General features: G+C 56.0%; 1 protein-coding gene across 7 annotated transcripts in view; it reads left to right on the top strand.

The window, feature by feature from the left end:
• The window catches only part of NCOA1 (nuclear receptor coactivator 1), a 165,954-nt gene that overhangs the window by 128,687 nt on the left and 16,653 nt on the right, over positions 1-20,614 (top strand). For all 7 annotated transcript variants that reach the window (XM_040552307.1, XM_040552303.1, XM_040552305.1 and 4 more), the window contains 8 exons: positions 4,221-4,398; positions 7,221-7,400; positions 8,450-8,545; positions 9,710-9,850; positions 10,726-10,873; positions 11,567-12,929; positions 17,758-17,932; positions 19,713-19,898. In XM_040552307.1, the coding sequence (XP_040408241.1) occupies positions 4,221-4,398; positions 7,221-7,400; positions 8,450-8,545; positions 9,710-9,850; positions 10,726-10,873; positions 11,567-12,929; positions 17,758-17,932; positions 19,713-19,898 (2,467 nt within the window). The remainder of the gene's footprint in view (positions 1-4,220; positions 4,399-7,220; positions 7,401-8,449; positions 8,546-9,709; positions 9,851-10,725; positions 10,874-11,566; positions 12,930-17,757; positions 17,933-19,712; positions 19,899-20,614) is intronic.

Here is a 20,614-nt window from a genome sequence, read left to right as displayed (position 1 = left end):
GCTCGCAGCCTCATCTAGAAGTTCATATAGGTGGGGCATATGGGTCGTATAGATGGATGGCTTCCGACAGGTTTGCATCCTGCCGTCATCTGAAAAGCAGGGAGAATGTGCTCCAAGTTTCTGCTGGTTTCAGAAGATGGGGAACAACCTTGTGTGGCAGGAAGCCCCCAGCGGGAGCTGGGGTGGTTGTTACGCGGACGTGCAGAGAAGGAGGCTGTATTACCCCCGTGACGGGTGGGCATGCTCTAGCTGAGTGTATGACTTGGATATGATGTTAATCATAGATCCCGGAGACAAACTTTGAATCCTAAAGCGTTCCGTTGGTCATTTCCCAGGGGGTACCTGGGGTGGGGCTCCCTGGGAATGGCCAGGCATGGCAGGACCTTCCTGCAGCCACCTTGCTTCGCTGCAAATGGCTTCTAAAATCGCAGATCCTAAGACCAAAAGGAAACAACATCATAATCTGATTCATTTAGCGACTGCAGTAGCGTAATTCCTGACGTGGCACAGCCCATATTCTGTGAGTTCTGTTGGAAGCCAAGTGAATAACTGGTGGGTGAAACATGGCATGTTTTTGGAGAAAGCAAGCCAGGCTGGGAGTCAGGATACCTGCATCCACTGGTGGTGAGCACATTATCAAACCAATCTGGATCCCGAATGAGGCACCAGGGAGGGAGGCATCCCCCACGTTTTTGGCCTCGGGGGCCTTGGGATGATCTTTGCATTGCCCTGCACGGAGCCAGCACAAGAGCAATGTGAGCGGTAGCTGCAGAAGCACACATGGAGGAGCACGTCCCTGCCTCCAGGAGCAGAAAATCGGTGCTGTGTGTAGCATCCCTGCCCCAGGGGTGCTCTGGAACGGCGTGGCAGTCAAGGTGACACGTTTGGGATGTTCTGGCAGAGGGAGCGAGGCTGTCTGAGAGGTGATGAAGGTTGGGATTTGCCTGCAGTGCAAGGGGAGATTTGGAAGAGCATTCCAAAACCTGCTTAATCTCTGCCCATACTGTGCTGCTCTTCCTTGAACCCTGGAGTGAAGCTGTCCAAATGAATAAAACAGGAGGTGACACTGCAGCGGAGGAGCTAGCAGCTTGCTGTTCGGCTGGCACACCTCTCATCCTTCATCCACCCCTTGAATCCTGCGGTGTCTTTTCCAGCCTCCCCAAATTTCTGTTGGGGTTCTGATGTGGGTAAGGTGTCTGCTTCGGCAGTCTTGCAAGCCAAATGCACCCAAGCCATTGCAGAGATCGCCTTGGTGTTACCCTGGAGGTGAGAAAACTTCACTTTTCCAGATGCTTCAGTCTTGGTGTAATTGCCTGGACGGTTTGTGGCTTGTGGTCGTTGATGGAAAGCTTCATTTGCTGATGCAAAGTGCCGGCAGAGCCAAATCGTGCCCGTTTGTGCTGCATTCCCAGCGGGACAGCCTCGAGGCAGAGGCTTGGAGCGCGATGCGGGACAGGCAGGAGGGCAGGACAGGTTGTATCGAGAGACTGCATCCAGCGGGGACAGTGCCAGAGCAAACACAAACTCTGGAGAAGGCAGCACCCGTAAACCTGCAGTAAATCCCCGGATTTCGTAGTGCAGCCCTGGGAACGTGCCTTTACCTACCACGTCCTGAAATGAGGAATGCAGGGACCGCTGGACGGTGCCAGCAAGTGGAGCAAAAGCTCCTCGGAGCATCCCCAGCTCCCCGCTGGAGGAGTTGGTGGGCACCTGGGAGTGTCTCACATCAGTGCCACAAACGGTGCCGAAAACCCTGAGGTCACTGCAAACACGGGGAAATTAATTAAATCAGCTCGTTCATCACCAAGAATTACACGCCGTGCTTGTGCGGGGTGTCAGTCTACCCTTTCTGCAGGAAGGAACGCAGAGGCGTGTTACTGTTTGGTGAGCACTGCTTTGTAAATAACCTGGCGTGTACTTCTTGGTCATAAATGCCCAGTGGGACTGCAGTTATTACCTGCACGGGCGAGGAGTGATTTCCTTGTTGGCCTCCCGTGGGAGCACGAGAAGCGGTGCTGGACGTGGAAGCTGCGTTCCCCAGCAAAGCCACCCTCTGCCTCCAAGCCTGGGGGAAATGTGCTGCTATCCTACATCAAATCCCTTGGATTTTTCTTTTTCAGAGCCAGCGTGTCCAGCATTTGGCTGCAACCTTGGCTCAAGAGGGGCTGGGATGGGTGCTGGGGCGGAGGCACCATGGCTCTGGCTTTGGGAGCAGCCGGTTTCCCAGCCTTGGGGACACAGGCAGCATGTGCCCATGAAGCATTTTGAGCTGGGAAGCCCTTGCCCCATGTCAGAGACATCAGTGTTACTGATGGTGGCCGTGCCTGCCATCCCCGCAGGTGATCTTGCAGCTTTGGGAGCCTGCTCGCACCAGGAATTTGCTTTCTGTCCGGATTGACCACAAGCAGCAGTTTGTGGTTTCGCTGGTCCCCGAGCAGCAACTCAGCCTCTGCTGCCGAAAAACATTCCCGAAATGACTTCCAGCTCCGGGATGCCCTTGGCTGAGGCAGGGTTTCAAATCCCCAGGGGTGAAAACGCCGCCAGATTCGGGGCTGGGGCTCAGAGCTGCTGGATGGGGCCAGCACGCCCGAGTGGCCACCCCGGGTGTGATGCTGGGGACACATCCAGCAGCACGCTTGGAACCAGGGGATGTGGAGCGTGGTGGTGATATCAGGGCGCAGAGCTGCACGCTGCCACCTCCAAACCCTCTGGGACCCCACGGGATGTCACCTCGGAGCCCCTGCCACCAGGGCACCCCCCCCCAAACCAGTGGCTGCTGGGGAGAGGGGTCCGTGGGGCTTTGCCATCCAGCCTGGGTCTTTTTTTGGGCGCCCAAAGTGCAAAGACTGGTTGTCTTGGCAACAGGCAACAGCTGGGAATAAGGAAAATTGCAGCCGATCTGCCAGAACCGTTTTGACAAAAGATTTCTTTCTTCTTTATGTCTTTTTTTTTCCCCTTAAATACTTCCCCTTTCTTGCACTTGCTGTCTCTGCACAGCAAAACCTGCGTTTCGGAGCGCAGCCCGGCCGCTCTCCAGCAGAGCAGCTCCCTCCTGGCCAGGCAGGATGCCGGGAGGGGGCTCGCTGGGGATGGTGAGGACAGACTTGGGGACATCACGAGCGACAAGTTTCCCATGTCCCTGGGCAATCTGTGACAGCCTGGAGGGCACCTCCTGCTCTGGGATGTGGCCAGGTCCGGCTGCAGGATGGTATGGGGTCAGAGCTCGCCGGCGATGGTAGGGGAGGTAGAAATTAAACTCCAGGAGGGTGAAAATCAAATCCTGCTCATGTGAATTCATCATTTCAGCTGATTTAACGAGCCTTAAAAAGAGTAAATCAGCGCTCAGCCTTCTCAAGGGCTCCTCGCAGAAACTCCGAGCTTATTGCAGAGCACCAGAAAGCAGGGAGCTAAAAACCTTCATCGTGTCCTCGTTACAGTCAGCAGAAGAGCTCCCGTGCCGCGTGGTTGGGGCTGGCTCACGCTTGTCCTCATCAGCTCGATTGCAGGAGTTTGCCACTTGCATCCGAAATGCACGAAAAAAAAAAAAAAGTCACTCTGCAAGACGCTAGGGCTCTGCTCTTCTCGGGCTGCAATTAAGTAAATCGGGCATATGCTTAACTTCAGCGTCGTGCCAGATCAGAGTCTTCCGGACAGCTCTGGCCCTCGGAAAAGGTTTGTTTATGGGCTGCTGGCACACGACGTGGAAGCGGAGACGTCCTCGGCGCAGCCTGCAGACCTCGGTACATGTTTAAGCAAACGCGCTGTTATTTGATCTCCGGCAAAGGACCCGCAGCGGTTATGAACTAGCTCGTTCCCATTAGTGCCCCTCGGCTAACCGCAGCGCAGCTCCTCGTGTTCGCTCCTCTGTCCCGCCAGCTGACCGCGCGAGGTAATTGGGCTTTGAGGTCAGCTCTCCCGATTGATTCGGGTGCCGCTTGCCCCTGTCGAGGAGCATCTAAAAATGGGTGTAAAACATCTAAAAATGGGTGTAAAGCAATCGCTAATTGGGACAGAAGAGGGAGAAAGCAGTAAACAAAAGTGTTCGTTGTGCCAGATGCCGTGAAGCCAGCTTCTGTGAGGATACAGGGTGGGGATGGAGTGGTGCTGGGAGGCAGAGGGAGGTTGCCCACGGTCACAGAGTGACTCCAAGTCACAGGACGTTGATGTCCAGTCCCTGGCTCACTGCAGGGACCCGCTGACCACCTTTGCTCCCATTGCAGGCGTTGGACGGCTTCTTCTTCGTCGTGAACCGCGAGGGAAGGATCGTCTTCGTCTCCGAGAACGTCACGAGCTACCTGGGCTACAACCAGGAGGAGCTCATGAACACCAGCGTCTACAGCATCCTGCACGTGGGGGATCACGCCGAGTTCGTCAAGAACTTGTTGCCCAAATCCTTAGGTAAGAAAGCCTTTGAGTTGGGTTTTTCCTCCCTTCTTCCACAGGAGGTTTGTTCCATTTTTGGCTTTCAGTTCTCCTACAGTGACTGGTCATGTTTTGACCTGGAAGGTGCTGAGCTCGGGCTGTTTCTCAAATTATTATCTCTGCCGACATACATCCTCCCAGTGAAATATCCTATTTATGAACAACTAGCAGTCCTAGTGGATGGCAGTCTGAAAGTAACCTTCTCTTTGCCTTTCGCTGCTAACAAAACCCGTGCGTTCGGTGCTGCAGCTCAGCGGTGAGGCTCCACAAAGCCACTCGGGTTGGAGCTGGGGAAGGACTGGGCTTTGTTTATGAGTTAGTGGAAAGAGCCCAGCCTGATCCCATCGACCGGTAGGTCGCTTGCCAAAACGCACATCGCTTAATCGGCGTTTAAGCTCGTTTTAAAAATAATGTGCTTACTCAACGGCACCGAAATTCGGCTCCCAGCACGAGCCTCTCCCCCACCAGAGCCCTCGGCGGCCTTCATGAAACACCCGGCTGCAAAAGCTTTGCCTTTGACGGGGCACTGCTAAGGCTGATAGGGCCAAAACCCAAACGAGGGGCTCGCTTCTCCCAGTTCATTTAGGGTTTTCACCCAGATGGAGAGGCTGTGTTCCCGGCTGCTTTCAGAGCCCGTAAGTGCTTGGCACGGGCTGCCCTTTGGGAAGGCTTTGCTGGATCTACGTGGTGCATAGCCTCGGTGTTTCTCTGCCTTCTGTCCTCCACACCGGGACACCGACAGCTGGAAGTGTCACCCCATGAAGGCACACACACAGTGTTAGAGGCAATCGAAGGAGAAGCTTTTATTCCTTGACTTGATGCAGGCATCCTTCATCGGACTCTCAGAGGATGCTGTCGTGCAGCAGAGGAAGGAGCTGCAGAGTCGGCGTGCGCTCAGACAGGAATGCAGTTCTGCAAGCAATGCTGAGCTGAAAGCTTCAAGAAACAGCCTGAGCTCAAAGCAGCCTGAGCAGGGATTCCGGGCTGGTGCTGACCAACAAAATACAGGGGCTGTTTTGCCTACGGAGAGGGGCTTTTCCCTGCCATCCTCCTCCTCCCCGCAGCAGAATGCACTCTGCACGCAGCGGCAGATGGGTAAGGCAGGGGAGGCACGCTGAGCCGCGATACCTCATCCAGCGACACCTTTGAAGAAATAACCATGATTATCAAAATGAAGATGAGCCTTTTCCAAATAGCTCGACTTAAAAATAGGGCTTTTTTCTTGAAATTCACAGTTGTCTTCCTTCAGGGTAAATGCAATGATGATTTTAATCACCTGTATATACAGCCGTGCGTCAGTTTGAGCCCGTGGAGCTTCAGGAGCTTTGTCTCTTCCCTGCGGTTACCCGGCTGAAGGCTGTGAACAGCTGTGTGTTTTCTTTTGCTCGGATGTTACAAGCCCCTTGGCTCTTCTTGCAGATCAGGTTGTACGAGAGCTTCACAATCTACTGGTGGCAGAATCGCTTAGATTGAATATGGATATTTGCGGAGATGTTGGAGGGGTTTAGCAACGCGAGCCTTCCAACAGGTGTCTGTAAGTTTATGGGAAAAAAAACAGGTTATGGGAAAATATCAAAGCCAATTCAGCAGCTTTACCAAAAACCAGTGGTTTAAATTCCAGATTTTTGTGATTCTGAAACAGCCGGGTAAAGTTAGCAGGATGTTTTGGTGCTGTTCTTCCCACTGCTACCGAGGCACGAGAGCCCATCCCAGCTCCAAAAGTGACTTTTTACAGCCGAATTATCCTCCAAAAGCGCTGCTTGGTAACAGAAGCATTGACCTGGCTGTAACTGCATGGTCAGGAAACCTGGGATGTGCCACGGTGGTTAAAGCACTTCCGAGGAAAGCCAGGGGAAGTTTTAATTGCTGTGTGCTGCGCCGCCGTGAAATCGCGGTGAAGCTCCTCGTGGGCTGGAGACAGCAGCAGCTGCTTGGACCAGCACCAGAAGGTCTCGTTGTGGTGAGAGCAGCGGGTGACTTGCTTTTCCATCAGCCCCAGCAATGAGAAGGAAGTAAAGAGGAAATCCATCTCTGTGGGGATGCCCAGCTGGAAGCTGGCTTGCTGCAGACGTCCCAGAAGCTTCATTCAGGAGGATTTCAAGGAAAACGGCAGAAGTCAGGAGTCCTCCCAGGCTCTGGAAGTGTCTCAGCCACCCAGTGCCTCAGTTTCCCTGTGTATAAGATAGAGACGATAATGCCAATCAGCAATGGCTGTGTACAGAGCAATTCATTAACATCGGTGTGATGACTCTCACGATGACGTTCTGACCTCAGCGCGGGTTCTAGGTGCTCTTACTGCCTGTCCGGGATCATGGACCTGTTCCTTGGGTCTTTGGCAGGCTCACCAGCCATCCCATAACTGGGTATCCCAGGCTGTGGCACTGCTTCTCCTCCAGGCTGAATTCAGCAGAGCTTTTTCCTTCTCATCTGGAGAGTTCATCTGCAGAAAGCAGGGGTTGGCAGGAAACCCGGCCGTGGTTAGGCGGCACCCGCTGACATCGCTCTCTGCGTATTCTGGTTCCTGGTGCTTTTGGAGGAGATGGGGACCACTGCTGCCGTGCCAAGGTTTGTTGAGCAGGGAGACACCGTGCAGCCGTGCCTCAGGATCGTGGTGGTTTAATATCCACCAGGACTCCGGGGCAATGTGGGCACAGCCTGGGCTGGTGCAAACGCTGCCGGCCTCAGATCCGCAGTAAGGATCAGAGCTCTGATCCGTGGCGCCTCGTCTTTGTGATATGTGTGCACAGATGTGGCTTGTAACACCCCCTCTTCTCCTCCTTTCTCCCTCTCCGCCCCAGTAAACGGAGTTCCTTGGCCTCAAGAAGCGACCCGGCGCAACAGCCACACCTTCAGCTGCAGGATGCTGATCCGGCCGCCCGACGAGCCGGGCGCGGAGAACCAGGAGGCTCGCCAGCGCTACGAGGTGATGCAGTGCTTCACCGTGTCCCAGCCCAAGTCGTTCAAGGAGGAAGGAGAAGGTAGGGCAGAGCATCCTGGACTTCCAGCCATGCTCTGGGAAGGGGACAGGGACGAGCTGCCCCTCCAGAATTTTACTCGCTCACCAAAAAATGGGCAGGCTGATTTTGAAGGGGCTTTGCTGAGGGATGCGGGGTCTGCGTGTGCACACTCTGGGTACTAAAGATGCTTTGTGGGCTGCTTACAGCTCCCTTTCCCTCTGAGCGGATGCTGTCCAGCCATCAAGGCTTCCCTGGTCTCCAGAAGCAGCCTCTGGTCTTGCTTAAGGAAGGAGAAATGCCATTTCATTACCAAGGAAATCTCTCTGGCTGCACAACCCTTACCTGCCGAGCTTTTTCTCAGCAGGATGGAAAGGGGGATGCTGTTGGGTGAGCCCGAGGTGTCGTCGCACCCTGATTCATAGCAAGTGGAGTAGGTGCCCAAAGACACCATCCAGAGCTTTCCCAGCCCCGGGAGCTGCCGAGCGCCGTGCTGCCGGCCTGGTTTCAGCCAAATTTCAGGTTTCAGATCCCTGCAGGCACTTGGGACAGGCAGGGTCGCCCCAGCAGCAGCAACAGGGCTGCTTCCTTCCCACTGCTGGGGCTCGGAGCAGGAGAGCAGAGGAGCTTCCCTGCAAATGCCATAACTCTCATTTCTGTGTACCAGCTATTATTTTCCAGCACATTAGCTGAATTAATCCACTGCGGTTTACACAGGAGATCATGACTGGAAGGAATAAATTATGGTATTTTATGACCAAATACTTTGCCTGAAGCCGACAGTTGCTGGCTTTTAGCGCTGACTTTTATTGTGTGATACTGCCAGATGCAAAAAGCCTTTACAATTAATTTCTCCAAACACTGGGAACCTCTCTCTTCCAGCAAACTTTATAGAGTTTAGAGACAGCCTCCGTGCTTTGAAGGGCTGGAGGACTGCTCGGGGTAAACACTTCCAGGGCAGGACGTGGCAGTTGAGCACTGCAGCGCTATTTTAATTAAAATTTGGAGTTGCAAGCGGTGGCTGTAAGGTCTGACTTTCACGTTCCTCGTCCCTTCTCCTTCTGCTTTGGCAGATTTCCAGTCATGCCTGATCTGCATCGCGAGAAGATTACCTCGACCGGCAGCCGTCGCCCCTTCCGAATCCTTCGTGACCAAGCAAGACACCACAGGTAATGCCCAGGCGGTGCTGCGGGGGCTGTCGGAGCTCCTCCCGGCTGGCAGCGTCCTTCCCGAGCTGTCCCTGCTGCTGTCCCCACGTTGTGTCCCGAAGGATGCTCTGCTGCATCCCACCTCCTTCACCGCAACGCGTCCCAGCGCTCTCCCAAGGCTTCGGGGAGGGTGCTGAAGTCTGGGAGATGCTGGGAAGTGCTGGACTTGGTGCTTTCCTCAGCCTGCCAGAGGAAACCTGGACTTGTGTCCCTTGGAGGGGTGTCCCTGGGTGCAGGATGTAGTCCCGGAGTGGTGCTGGCCTGCAGCTTGCATCGCCGCGGGGCTTGGAGCAAGAGCGAGCTACGTACAGCTCCAACCAGCTGGCTGCTGGGAGCGCTGTGGTTGGCGCTGGGACCTGGAGACATCCTTCTCCCCTCCTCGCCCGGGCTTTTGTAGCACCTCCTGGGTTTTTTTGGCACCTCAGCTGATGGGATGTGTCGTACCCATTCCGCACACGCAGCCGCTCTCCGCTCTTTGATGCGGGGGTGCCTTGAGGTTGCGGATTGATAGGAGCGAAATAGTTATCACCTTTCAGGTTTCCGTTTGCTCTCAGCCAAACATTGCTTTCTGCTTTACCGTAGCCATTCTGGTGACCTCCTTTCTGATAGTTAATCACCGCCGTGGACTTCCCTGCAGCCTGCGAATCCTTAATGACTGCTTCCCAGCTCTCTGCTGCCTGTCCCTTGCTGGAATACCAGCCAGCTTTGCAAGGCTGCCTGTTTTTTGTCTCGACAAGGGAGAGAACAGAGCGGGCACGGCTGGGGAGGGAGGCTGGCAGGGTGCTGGGGGTGAGGCCAGCTGCCCCCATGCCGCATTTGGGGACCCCAGGGGTGAGGGTGACTTCCCCCAGAGGTCTTGTGGATGAGGGTGAGGTGTCCGTACTGGGATTCTGCTTCCCAGGGCCACGTTCCTGGCTCTGGTCCCCAGCGTACCTCCTGCTCAGCACTGGGGGCTCAGCCGCATGCGTGCCTCGAGATCAGCTCCTACAGCACGATTCTCCATCCTCTTTCACAGTCGAGCTTCTGTGCAGGCACCCGTTTGCAGACCCCTTTGTGCAGGAGCTGAGGGATATATTCTGCAGCACTGCTGTGCTCGAGTAACGTGCCTTTTCTCTCTCCACCCAGGTAAAATCATCTCCATCGACACCAGCTCCCTGAGAGCCGCCGGCAGGACAGGCTGGGAGGATTTAGTGCGGAAGTGCATCTACGCTTTCTTCCAGCCCCAGGGCAGAGAGCCATCTTACGCCAAGCAGCTATTTCAGGAAGGTAACAGGCTCCTCTCCCCGGCTCTCTCCCTCTCGTGCTGAGCGGCGGTAGCTGCAGCGCAAGGCTGATGCATGGCCCTCGTTGCTGGATAAGTGCTTTCTGGAAAAACAAACTCCGCAATAATAAGCGCCGGGTGCCAGAGGGAGAGGTGAGATGGCTGAGCAGCGCTGGAGGAGCTCCTCCAGCCGCAGAGGAGCAGAGCTGGCCCAGCAGGAGGTTCCCTCGCACCCTTCAGGAAATAACAGAATGGAGACACATTTCCACAGGCCAGATTTGGGCGTTATGTTGAGCTAAATGTGATTTTTTTTTTCCTGTGCCATATGCAAATGCCATCCCCAGTGGCTCAGTGGAAGAAGTTTACGCTTCTTCATGCTCTGTCGGCAAGGATGCTCGCAAAAAGGATGTCAGGACGGCAGGAGGTAGCACAGGCAGGTTGCCTGAGCTTCTGGAGAGGTTTCATTCAGGCAGGGCTGCGGTGGAAGCATCCTGCTGCAGCTCCTGGTGCCTGGCTGGCGTTCATCCACGTGTCCGTACTGCCCGCTGGACATGGAGTGATGGCCCCTCTTAAGCTCTGAACACTCGGGGATGGTGCTCGATGGGTTTAGGTGGGTGTGAAATGGTGAAAAGAGAGCTGGGAGAATAAGTGTAGCACCGTGGCCTGGCCTCGGGGTTATTCTGGCCTCTCTTACTCACTTGGAAGCAGCTGGGTCTAAGGGGTTAGCAAAAATGCAGTATGGTTTTGGGTTGCCGTGAAGGTGGTCTTGGCCCCGTGTTGCCCCAGGCTTTGTCTTCTTCCCCCATCCTCTTCCTGGTGCTTCGAGTGGTTCTGCTCGGGTTCCTAAGGGCCTTTCTGTCTTTTGGGCTGTCTCCCTCAGTGATGACCCGTGGCACGGCCTTCAGCCCGTCGTACCGCTTCACCCTGAGCGACGGCACGGTGCTCAGCGCCCACACCAAGTGCAAGCTCTGCTACCCCTCCAGTCCTGAAATGCAGCCCTTCATCATGGGCATCCACGTCATCGACAGGTACGTTCCCGGCACCGCCGCCGCCGAGCCGCGCTCGGGCTCCATACCGACGCCTGGGGGTGATCCAGAAATGAAAGCATCCGTTCCCTGCAGCAGCAGGAGGATCCACTCATGGTGTTCGTGGTGTTGGTTTGGAGGTGTGAACCCTGTGGGGGATCCAAGCCCAAACACCAGCACAGCAGCAGCTCCGTTGGGTTTTGTCGATGATGGCCATTTCGCAAAGAGGCAGCGCCGGGCGTTCAGGTAGAGGTTTACAGACATGCCTGAGATTTCTGCCTTGCCCTGGAGAACTTAGACAAAATATTTCGGGAGGGAGAGGCTCGGAAGAACTGGCTGAACAGGGTGAGGTGAGGCTGCGGACCTGGGCTGTGCAGGAGGAATGGGAGGAGGTCGGGGTGGAGGGGAACGGTAGTGGAGCACGGAGCATAGGACCCGGAGGAGGCGATGCCTGCAGGACTGAGCCGGGAGCGGCCGTGCTCCAGCGTTGTGTCACCTTTCTGGGAGGTGGTAAAGCTGCTGCCCTCCTCCCACGCTGTTGACATGGATCCAGGGCTTGCAAGCTGCTGCTCTCCAGGCGTCAGATCTCTGCAGAACAAAATCAAAGAGGGTGGCGGGAACTGTCTGAGCGATACCAAAGGCTTGGGCAAAGCCTCCTGTGACTCTTCCTTTCCTTTCCCCTTTTGTCTCCGGCAGGGATCACGGCATGCTGTCTCCCCAGGAGAACACTAACTCGGCGATGGCGCTTCCCCGGGTCAGCCCCTCGCTGAACCCCAGCATCTCCCCGGGGCAAGGCATGGCCCTGCCGCCCTCCATCCCTCCCTCCAACGGCAGCATGCTGGCCACCACCGGCAACCAGCAGCAGCCCGGCGCCGGCCTCCACAGCAGCAACTCCAGCACCAGCCAAACGAGCTTTGGGTGTTCGCCTGGGAACCAGATAGGAGCCAACGTTGCCTTAAGCCAGGGACAAGCTGGTCCCCAGAACAGTAACCACACTTTAAACCTCAATAGCTCCCCCATGAACAGCCCAGGGATTACCCCGCCGCAGTTCATGTCTCCTAGGCACCGGGTCAGCCCGGGACTGGTACCCCGGCCCAGGGGGCCCAGCAATCCCTTCTCCCCCCCCATGCCCACCATGCACTCCCCCGTGGGCATGGCAAACAGCGGCTGCGGCGGCGGCGGGGGCGGCGGCGGCGGCGGCGGCGGCGGCTCCAGGTCCTTTCCCAGCGCCCCCATAAACTCTATGCAGGGGCTGAACGAGGGCGCCAGCACGCCGGTGGGCTACTCCACGCCGCCCCCCGTGCTGCGACAGCTCGGCTCCCAGAGCTCGCCCGGCCGGCTCGGCATGCAGCCCATGAAAACGGAGTCGAAGGACAGCAAGGAGATCGCCTCCATCCTGAGCGAGATGATCCAGTCCGACGGCGGCGCGGGCGACAGCAAGCCGCTGGACTCGGGCATGCTGCACGGCGGCGAGAGGCTCGCCGAGGGGGAGAGCAAGTGCTCGCAAGCCACCAGCCATAAGCTGGTCCAGCTGCTGGCCACCACGGCGGAGCAGCAGCTTCGGCACGCGGACGCGGACACGAGCTGCAAAGATTCGCTAGCCTGCGCCGGCGCCCCCGGCACCTTGGCTGCCGGCAACCCTCCGAGCAGCACCTGTCCCTCCTCCCATAGCTCGCTGACCGAGCGGCACAAGATTTTGCATAGACTCCTTCAGGAGGGCAGCCCTTCGGACATTACCACCCTGGCCATGGAGCACGAGAAAAAGGACAACGTCCCCAACCCCGCCACCACCCCCACGGCTCAGAGCCAGCTCCCGGGCAACCCAGAAATCAAGCTGGAGCCGGAGGCGCTGAAGAAGAAAGACGTCAAGGATCACCAGCTCCTGCGCTATCTGCTCGACAAGGACGAGAAGGAGCTCGCTGCCGCCCCGGCCCTCAGCCTGGACGACGTGAAGGTGAAGGTGGAGAAGACGGAGCAGATGGAGCCCTGCAACACCGCCCCGGTGCCGCTGGCCAAGCCTCCGGCCACGGAGGAGGTCAAGCTGGAGTCCCAGGGCCAGGTGAGTCCGTGCTGGTGAGATAGATGCTCGCCGTGAGCATCCTCACACCTTTCGGGGTCAGCACTGCCAAAAAGGCAGGTTTTTGGGTGTTTTGCCCCATTGCGCCCCCAGCAGGAAGGCGTGGGTGAGATGTCACCTTCTCCAGCGGTGCCACCTTCTCCAGCACCGGTGCCGTGCCCTGGGGTCTGGGTGCTCCACATTTTGGCAACTCGGACCCTCAAGGCAATGCCGAGAGAGAAGGGAAGAGGCTTCAGCGAGGTGTATAAAAAGGAGAAAGAAATGGTGCTCCTTGCTGCAGGTGGTGGGCCTGAATGGAGAGGAGGCCACGTGCGCCTTGCCAAGTGAAAGGCTTCTTAATTCTGCATCTCTGGGCACATTCAGGGCTCGCGTCCCTGGGAATTTTCAATCTGTTGCCCTCTTGTTGGCTGAGATTAGCAATTATACGGGCCTTTTAGTTATCCTAAAAGTATTATTAAATTGAATAATCCAGTGACAGATCTCTGCAATAGAGATTTGAGCGTATAAATATTCATTACATGCGGCTCTGAATAGAAGAGATTTCTTATTTTTGAAAGCCAGGGGAGATGGTAACATGGATAAGGCTGCTTAATCCTTTTTAAGCGACGAGAACAGAGAGGCTGACATTCAGAGCGAGGCTGATAGCCTGCTCACCGACTGTGTCAAATAAGGCTGCTGAGCCCGAGAGATACGGCGCGAAGAACGGAGCACGCCGCGAGCCTCGAACAACACCCACACAACGAGGCTCTTAATAAGGTTACGGGCTCGCTTCGCCGGGGAGCTGCGGTCAGCGATGCTGCAGGAAAATGGGAATCTCCCCCGTTATCTCTTCCTCTAACGTGCTCTCCCAAATCCAGATGAGTTATCCAGCCTGTGCCATCCACTTCTGGGACGCTGCTGGTACGGCTTGCTGACAGCACAGGGCTGCACCGTGCCCGCTGCGGGGCTCCAGAAAGCAGAAAAGGGCTTGGGCTCGGAGGACTTGGAGCCTGGCCGTGTTTATAAGCCCCTCTTCTCCGCTTTTGGAAGCGAGCTCGCGTTTTTGGACTCGTTCGTGGCTTTTCCTTTCCAAGTATCTCTCCCCAGACAGCTGGAGAATGTCAGGCTTCTACGTCGGACCGTGACGAGTGCTTCCAAAGAGTTAATGAAAGAGGCTGGAGAGGGTTTGTGGAGTCTTAAAACGCGTGTTCGAAGGAGTGAACAACCCTTAACTGCTCAGCATCTGAGCGCAGAGTTCAGCCTCCACATGGTTTCTGTTAGTTAGATGGCTTCAGCGAGGCGTGGGGAGGGGGAGCTGCCATTTCAGATAAAATCTAGCACTTGCCTGGGATTTTTTGTTTTCATGTTTGCGTTGAAATAGCAATTAGGAACGACACAGCGGTGGGGCACACTCCGCAGCTTGCCGCCGGCCTCCCGGCAATTATTTCTTTTCCGGATTTATCCTATAGAAACGCCACGGGTTAGCTGGGAGCCACCTGTTCTTGGAGCGAGAGCAAGAAACGGTTGAGCAGGGCTCAGGAAAAGACGTAGCCATTGCTAGGAGGGATTTCAAGAGTTAAAAAAAATACAGAAGAGAAGACAAGGTTTTAGAAAGTCTCTTAGTCCTTTTGCTCGAGGGCATGAGCCGAGCTCCAGGTAGGTTTAGAGGGAATTTTCCTGCAGGTCAGCTTGCCTTCCACCTGCCCTCTGCACCTTGCCTGGGAGCACTCAGCTCCTCCACCCTGTGTGCACCGAGCTGGGGCCGGCCTCAGAGAGAATCCCAGACCAAAGCTTTATCTTCTCCATTTGCTTTTTGGTTTCTGAATCTTTACATTTCTCCAAAAGGAAAAAAAAAAAAAAAAAAAGAGGCACGATAACAGTCAGAGGTCCTCACGGAAATTGGTGCCTCCTGGAACCAGGGCTTTGCAGAAAATTCCAATTAGCTGGAGCTTGCGATAAAATCGTGGGATTGGAAATGAGGATCCTGACCTTGACGAATTTCTGATCGGATCCTGCCTCGTAATCATTTCTGAGAAGACGACCTCGCTCCTTTTGCTGTGAGGCACCCCGTGCTCCTCCAGGATCACTTCCCGGGCTCGCAGGGATGAGGATGCTCAGGGATGCTCTGTTTTGCTTGCAGCTCGCTCCATACCAGGTCTCCCAGCCAGCCAGAGCACTGCTTTATGCCTTTTTCCCCTCCGTGTGCCTGCTTCCCCAGCCTTTTGCTCACCCTGCTTGCTGGAAGAATAACCTCGTGCCCAGCCTGATGCCTCGTCGAGTTGCAAACGTGAGGAACTCCGCCTGAAAATGGGGTTTGTCGTGAAAACCCTTTTGCAAACCCAAGCAGAGCTCTGCAAACACGCCTTCCCAGTCTTCTAACTGCACTGATGGTTGGGGTAGGAGACAAATTTTTTTTTGACTCTCCTATTCCACCCTGTTTCTACGTGTTAAGTGGCTTTCCCTTCGCAGCTGCCAGATTTACAGACGTGTGAGCTGCAAATGGGATGGCCTCACGTTAAAACTTGCACAAATATGGTCCCTGCACTGCACCAACCCTGGATACTGCATTGTAAATCGTGGTATCGATGCCTGCCGCTCGTGTTAGGCTTTCCATCACCGGTGTTGCCTAAACATCATTTAATTCTCCAAATGCCACTGGAGAGAAGAAAATCATGTGCCCTGCCACGGGTATTAAAAAGACCAATTCGTCTGTGCAGGTACAGCCACGAGGCTGTAGAGACAGGGAAAAAACCTGCTCAAGGTCAAAGAGGAAATCTGTGACATTGCTGGGGGTGTCAGGGGGGTCTGTGGGGTCCCAGCCCCCCTGGGATCGTGGTTTTGGGGAGCATCCTGGGTTCGGGAGGGATGGAGCTGGGTGCCACAGGGCGCAGCATCACCTGCAGCTGCTCTGGCACGGCCTCTTGGCAAAACGAGGCAAAAGCAGGTTATTCAGTTGATTTTCCTTCGTGGAAAACATGCAGGCATGTTTTAATGCCTTTCTCTAGCGGGTTTCTACCTGACAACACTTCGGTGTTACCCCTTGGTTAGGTGCTTGATAAACCATTGATTTTTTTTGTGTGCGTGTGTGTGTCCTTCCTCAGAAAGGGGAGGGGAAGCAAGGGCTAATGCAGGCAGACAGAGCTGTCTTCCGCAGTTTTTCTCGCTGCACTTGAATAAATCTGGAGGCGAGCCTTCGGAGCTGGGCCCGTGGAGAGCGATAACCTTGAACCCGCGCCGGGGAGACGCGGCAGAGCTTCGTCACCGCCAGTCCCTGCCCGCGGAGGACCCACCTGGCTTTTGTTTTCCATCCTTTTTTGCAGCTGCCGTGGCAGTTGCAACCCCTGTGGGCTGTTTTATGGCTGGGTTATAAAACACGACCAAGTAGGATTTGGGAAGAAAGCTCCCGTCGGTGATGTTTTGCAGGAGGACCTTGCAAAACGGCTCCGTGAGCTTGGGAAGGGCGAAGGGATCCCAGGGCCAGATCCTGGCCTTGCCGCAGGCTGTGCTGGGAAGCACGGAGGTGTTTTGCACCCCTCGGCCTTTAGGAAATCGTCTGCTGTTTGTCCTGGGCACGGGCTGTCAGCCTCAGCCCCCCCGTCTCAGCGGACACGGGGCCATAGCCTGGCTCCTGCCGAATTTCTCTGTCTTCTCCCCACGGGAGCCTCAGGTCTTGTATCAAATGCAAAGGTTTTTCCAGTGCTTTCGAGGTGCCTGTTCATTACAACATGTTAATGGCCAGCCTTTCTGAAGGGTGGCTCATCAGGAAACGGTCCGTGCCCTTAGATTTTCAAATATTTGACTCCCCTTGAGACATCTTTCCTTTTAGCCGAAGCTCATTTATCCTGGCCCCTTTAATCCCAACCTGCTGCTCAACGGCACCGCCGTTACATCCTCCGGTGCAAATCCCTTACCCTTTCCCATTTATTCGAGTCCCCGGGCTAAACATCCACTCGGCCACTCTCAGGGATGAAGGAGGCAGGAAAAGCCGTGCGATATTTCAATATTTCACCAACCCACTGATGGTACTTGCCTGCCCGAGGTGGGCGCAGAAGTGCAGCTTCGGGCAGTGGTTCCGGAAAGTCACTTCTGCTTCTTGGGCCATTTTTTATTGTTATCATTTCAGCATAAGCATACGTGTATTAACAAAGCAAATGAGCTCCCGTTTTAAGTTGCTGCTGGTTATGTACGGCCCTCTCAATACCGTGCTGCTGGAGCCATTAATAATTGTGCTAATTGCAGCGTGCGCTCCTCTGGAAGCTGCAGCCATGGATGAGGCTTGGTGGCGGGGCGCGAGGGGGACAGTCCTTGTCCCTAGGGTCCGTGTCCTGTCGTTTGTCTCTGGGAGGATGTGGATTCACCCAGGATTATCAGGACAACCCGACACCAGTCCCTGCTTTGCTTCGTTCCAGCCCGGTGCCGCCGTCCCCTTGGGTGTGGTTTTGATTTGAAAGCTTGCTGATGCCCCGGCCGTGTGATCTGGGGGCGATTCCTTCCCCAGGGGTCGAGTTTTTGTATTCTTTCCCGGAGGTCGCAAGCTAAACCCGGGTGACAGCGGGGCAGCAAATCCAACAGGCCCTGGGACGCAGAAATAATCCCAGCCGTGAGCTTTGTACCGCACCAGGGGGGCCACAAGCGTGCCCTGGAGAGCTCACCGAGCAATGATGGGACATCCGAAGCTCTCGATGCTCCTCGCTTCTTTAAGCAAAGGGATTTTGCTCAGGGCTGGGGGAGCAGCATTTCGGAGCTGTGTGCGTGCAAAAGCAGAGCTCAGTCTCGCCGGTGCATCGTGGTGGGCTCGCTCACCGACCTGTGCTCTTCTTTCCTTCCTTAGTTTGCTGCCGAACTGGAGCAGCTGGACCAGCTCCTGCCGTCGCTGGAGAAGGCAGCCCAGCTGCCGGGCTTGTGCGGGCCGGAGAGGAGCGAGAGCGGCGTGGCCGTCAAACCCGAAATGCTGGCGGCCCCCCTGCAGCCCAGCGCCGCCGCCAGAGCCCCCACCGGACTCAACCGTAGGTGTCCACGGGGCAAACCCACAGCTCGTCCCCAAACCGGGTCCCTGGGGTGGGTGGGAGCACACGTGAGCTGCAGGCACCCAGGGGTGCTGCCGTCCCATTCCTGGTGTCAGGGGCGCGCGGGGGATCTGGGTTTGCCCCCCAGAGAGCCTTGATTTGAGTAAGAGGCCAGGGGTACAGCAGAGGTGTGCCTGGTCGCACGGGCTGAATACGCCCAGGTGTAGCACCAGGGCCAGCACAAAGAGGTTAAAAGAAAACAAAAATCCCTGATTTTTCCCCAAAGCCAGCAGTTTGACCCTCAGAAATGAGGATTTGTCTCCCGAAGGAGCCCACAAGCTAATCAGAAAATCGGGGTGTCCTGTAGGAGAAACGTGTGGAGCCCGTGGCTGTGGCTCCTTGCTGTCCCCATGCCCGTGCTGGGACTGTAACAGGCACAGCCTCCTCCAGCAAATGGGAAAAGCAAGATTTTACCAAGGAGAGCACAAATTTACCTGTAAAACTGCACCCAGCAGACTCACAGCCATCACGGTGCTGTCGCTTGGAGCCCAGGAGCCCACGCTGTGCACTTGCCTCGATGGGCAGCCCCGTGCCGGCGCTCGCTGCCAGCCGTCCTCACCGGTCCCCTTCTGTCCCGTGCCAGTCCCAGCACAGCGTGCCAGCCTGGACCAGTCCCCTGGGGCTTTTCCCATCCCACCTCTGATTTTTCCTGGTGCACGGCTAAAATTGTTTGTCGCATCCTCGGCATCGCTGCCCTTCGTGCCGCTGCAAGCTGCGCTGAGCCCTGAAGTGCAGCTTCTGCTGAAAACCAGGCTCTGGGGGCTCCCAAGTTCCAGCATCGGCTGCCCAAAGACACACGGGGTGAGGCAGGGCAGGATGGGTGCTAAAAGGGGTGGGGGTGACGGGCACAAGTGGCACAGATCCCGGCAGCGTCGGGGCACCGCGCCGTGGGGAGCAGGTCAAAGCTCATCGCTCCGGCGTTTTATTTCCCTGCCAAGGACCCGCTTGTCCCAGAGGCTGAAAGGCTCAGCACCGTGAGCATAACGTGGTGACACGGTGGGTCTAATGAGAGCCGAGCTTATTGTCCTTGGAGGACAGGGAATCGCCCACAGAACGAGGACGACGAGGTGGCACGGGGCTGCTGGCAGGGACCCGACCGCGCGGGGCAGAGGTGATGCCACCGGCCACGGTTATAAATTCAGCTGGTGGCCGTGACCATGTGCGAGGCTGTTAGAAAGCGAGCCTCCTTCGTTTTGCGGCTGAACACGAGCGTTTGCGCCGTGCTCCCCGACTGCAAGCTGCAGCCGAACTTGTACAAAGCCGTGTGAATAAAAATGATAATGATGCGAGGCTTGACACCATCGTTTTCCCGTTTGATTTTAATTGATTTAAGGCCAGCAGTGCCCAGCAGATCACAGATGATTCACTGAGAACGAATTGGTCCTAATCCCCTCCTTTTAGAGGTGTTCAGAACCTATTTTTATATATATTACAGATGCCAGCCCTGTCCCCCCCACCTTGCACACATCTGGTTTATTGCTTTTTTTAATGCCCAGCTGATTATTGTCATTTTTTATGCCCAGTTGCTTATTTCTCACTGGAGCTGCTGCGACTGCTGCTTTTTTTTAGCTGGTTTTCAGGTCCCAGCCCAGCTCCCCCTTCCTGGTGGGGCTGCAAATCCCTCGAGTGCTGGCTGATGCTGCGACGAGCCCTTGGGTTCAGTTGCCTTGTTATTTTACTTATTCATTTGTTTGTTTGTTTATTTTTACTGCTTCTCCAGCTCTGAGCAGCGGGCAGGGCGTGCAGCCTGCTCGGGCCCCCTTTGAGTTCTGCGACCCTCTGGAGCCGGCTCAGCTCAGACCCGTGGCTTTTCCTGCAACCAACGGCAGCAGCCCGCGGCCCCGCGCGCCGGTCGAGCAGGGCAGGGGCACAGTGACGGGACCAAACCCCTTCCCGCCCGACACAGGTACGTGCTGCCACAGGTATCCGCTCATCTCCGCCATCCTCAGGTCGCGCTGAGGCTTTCTGGCAGAAAAGGCAAGGCAAAATGCAGCGTTAAAGCACTTGCTTGGGGAGCTTTTTTGGGCAAGGTCACCCCATCGCAAACGGGAAGGGCGAGGAGCAGCGGTGCTGCTCAGGCTTGTGGGTGCTGGAGAGTTGCAATGTGGGCTTAAAAATGCCTCTGACGTGGTGAGGTGGTGTAATTCTGTCTGCTTTTTCTTCTTAAAATGTCAAAAAATGCCATGGGATGGAGCACGGGCTTTCCCGGCGCGTGGCCCTGCGTGCCAGCCCCTCCATCCCTGGTGTCCCAAGGTTGCAGACCCAAACCGTCCACCTCGATACAGCTGCTTCAAGCAAGTCGGTGGCTTGAGTGTCCCTGTTTGCTGATGGCTTTCACGAGCAGAGAGCTTTCAAGCTCTGCTTATTCTTTCCTCCCTTTTTGCATCGTTATCTCAGACGAAGGAATGACCTTTCTTTCCGTACCGGGCCCGCAGAGGCAGGCAGAGGGAATGGCTTTTCTTGCCAGAGCCTCTTGGCCAGGGTTGGGGTTGATTTCCTCGAAGCCTGGAGCTCCTGCACTGCTTCTGGGGACACGGAGGAAGGTGACGGGGTGTGGTGACTGGGTCCTGCTCCTGCCCAGCAGCTCAGCCGAGCAGGTACGAGGGCTGCAGGAGCAGCAGC

This window comes from Cygnus olor, chromosome 3 (assembly GCF_009769625.2).
Source record: "Cygnus olor isolate bCygOlo1 chromosome 3, bCygOlo1.pri.v2, whole genome shotgun sequence".
Classification (NCBI taxonomy): Eukaryota; Metazoa; Chordata; class Aves; order Anseriformes; family Anatidae; genus Cygnus; species Cygnus olor.
This window is presented reverse-complemented; position numbering and strand designations above follow the sequence as displayed.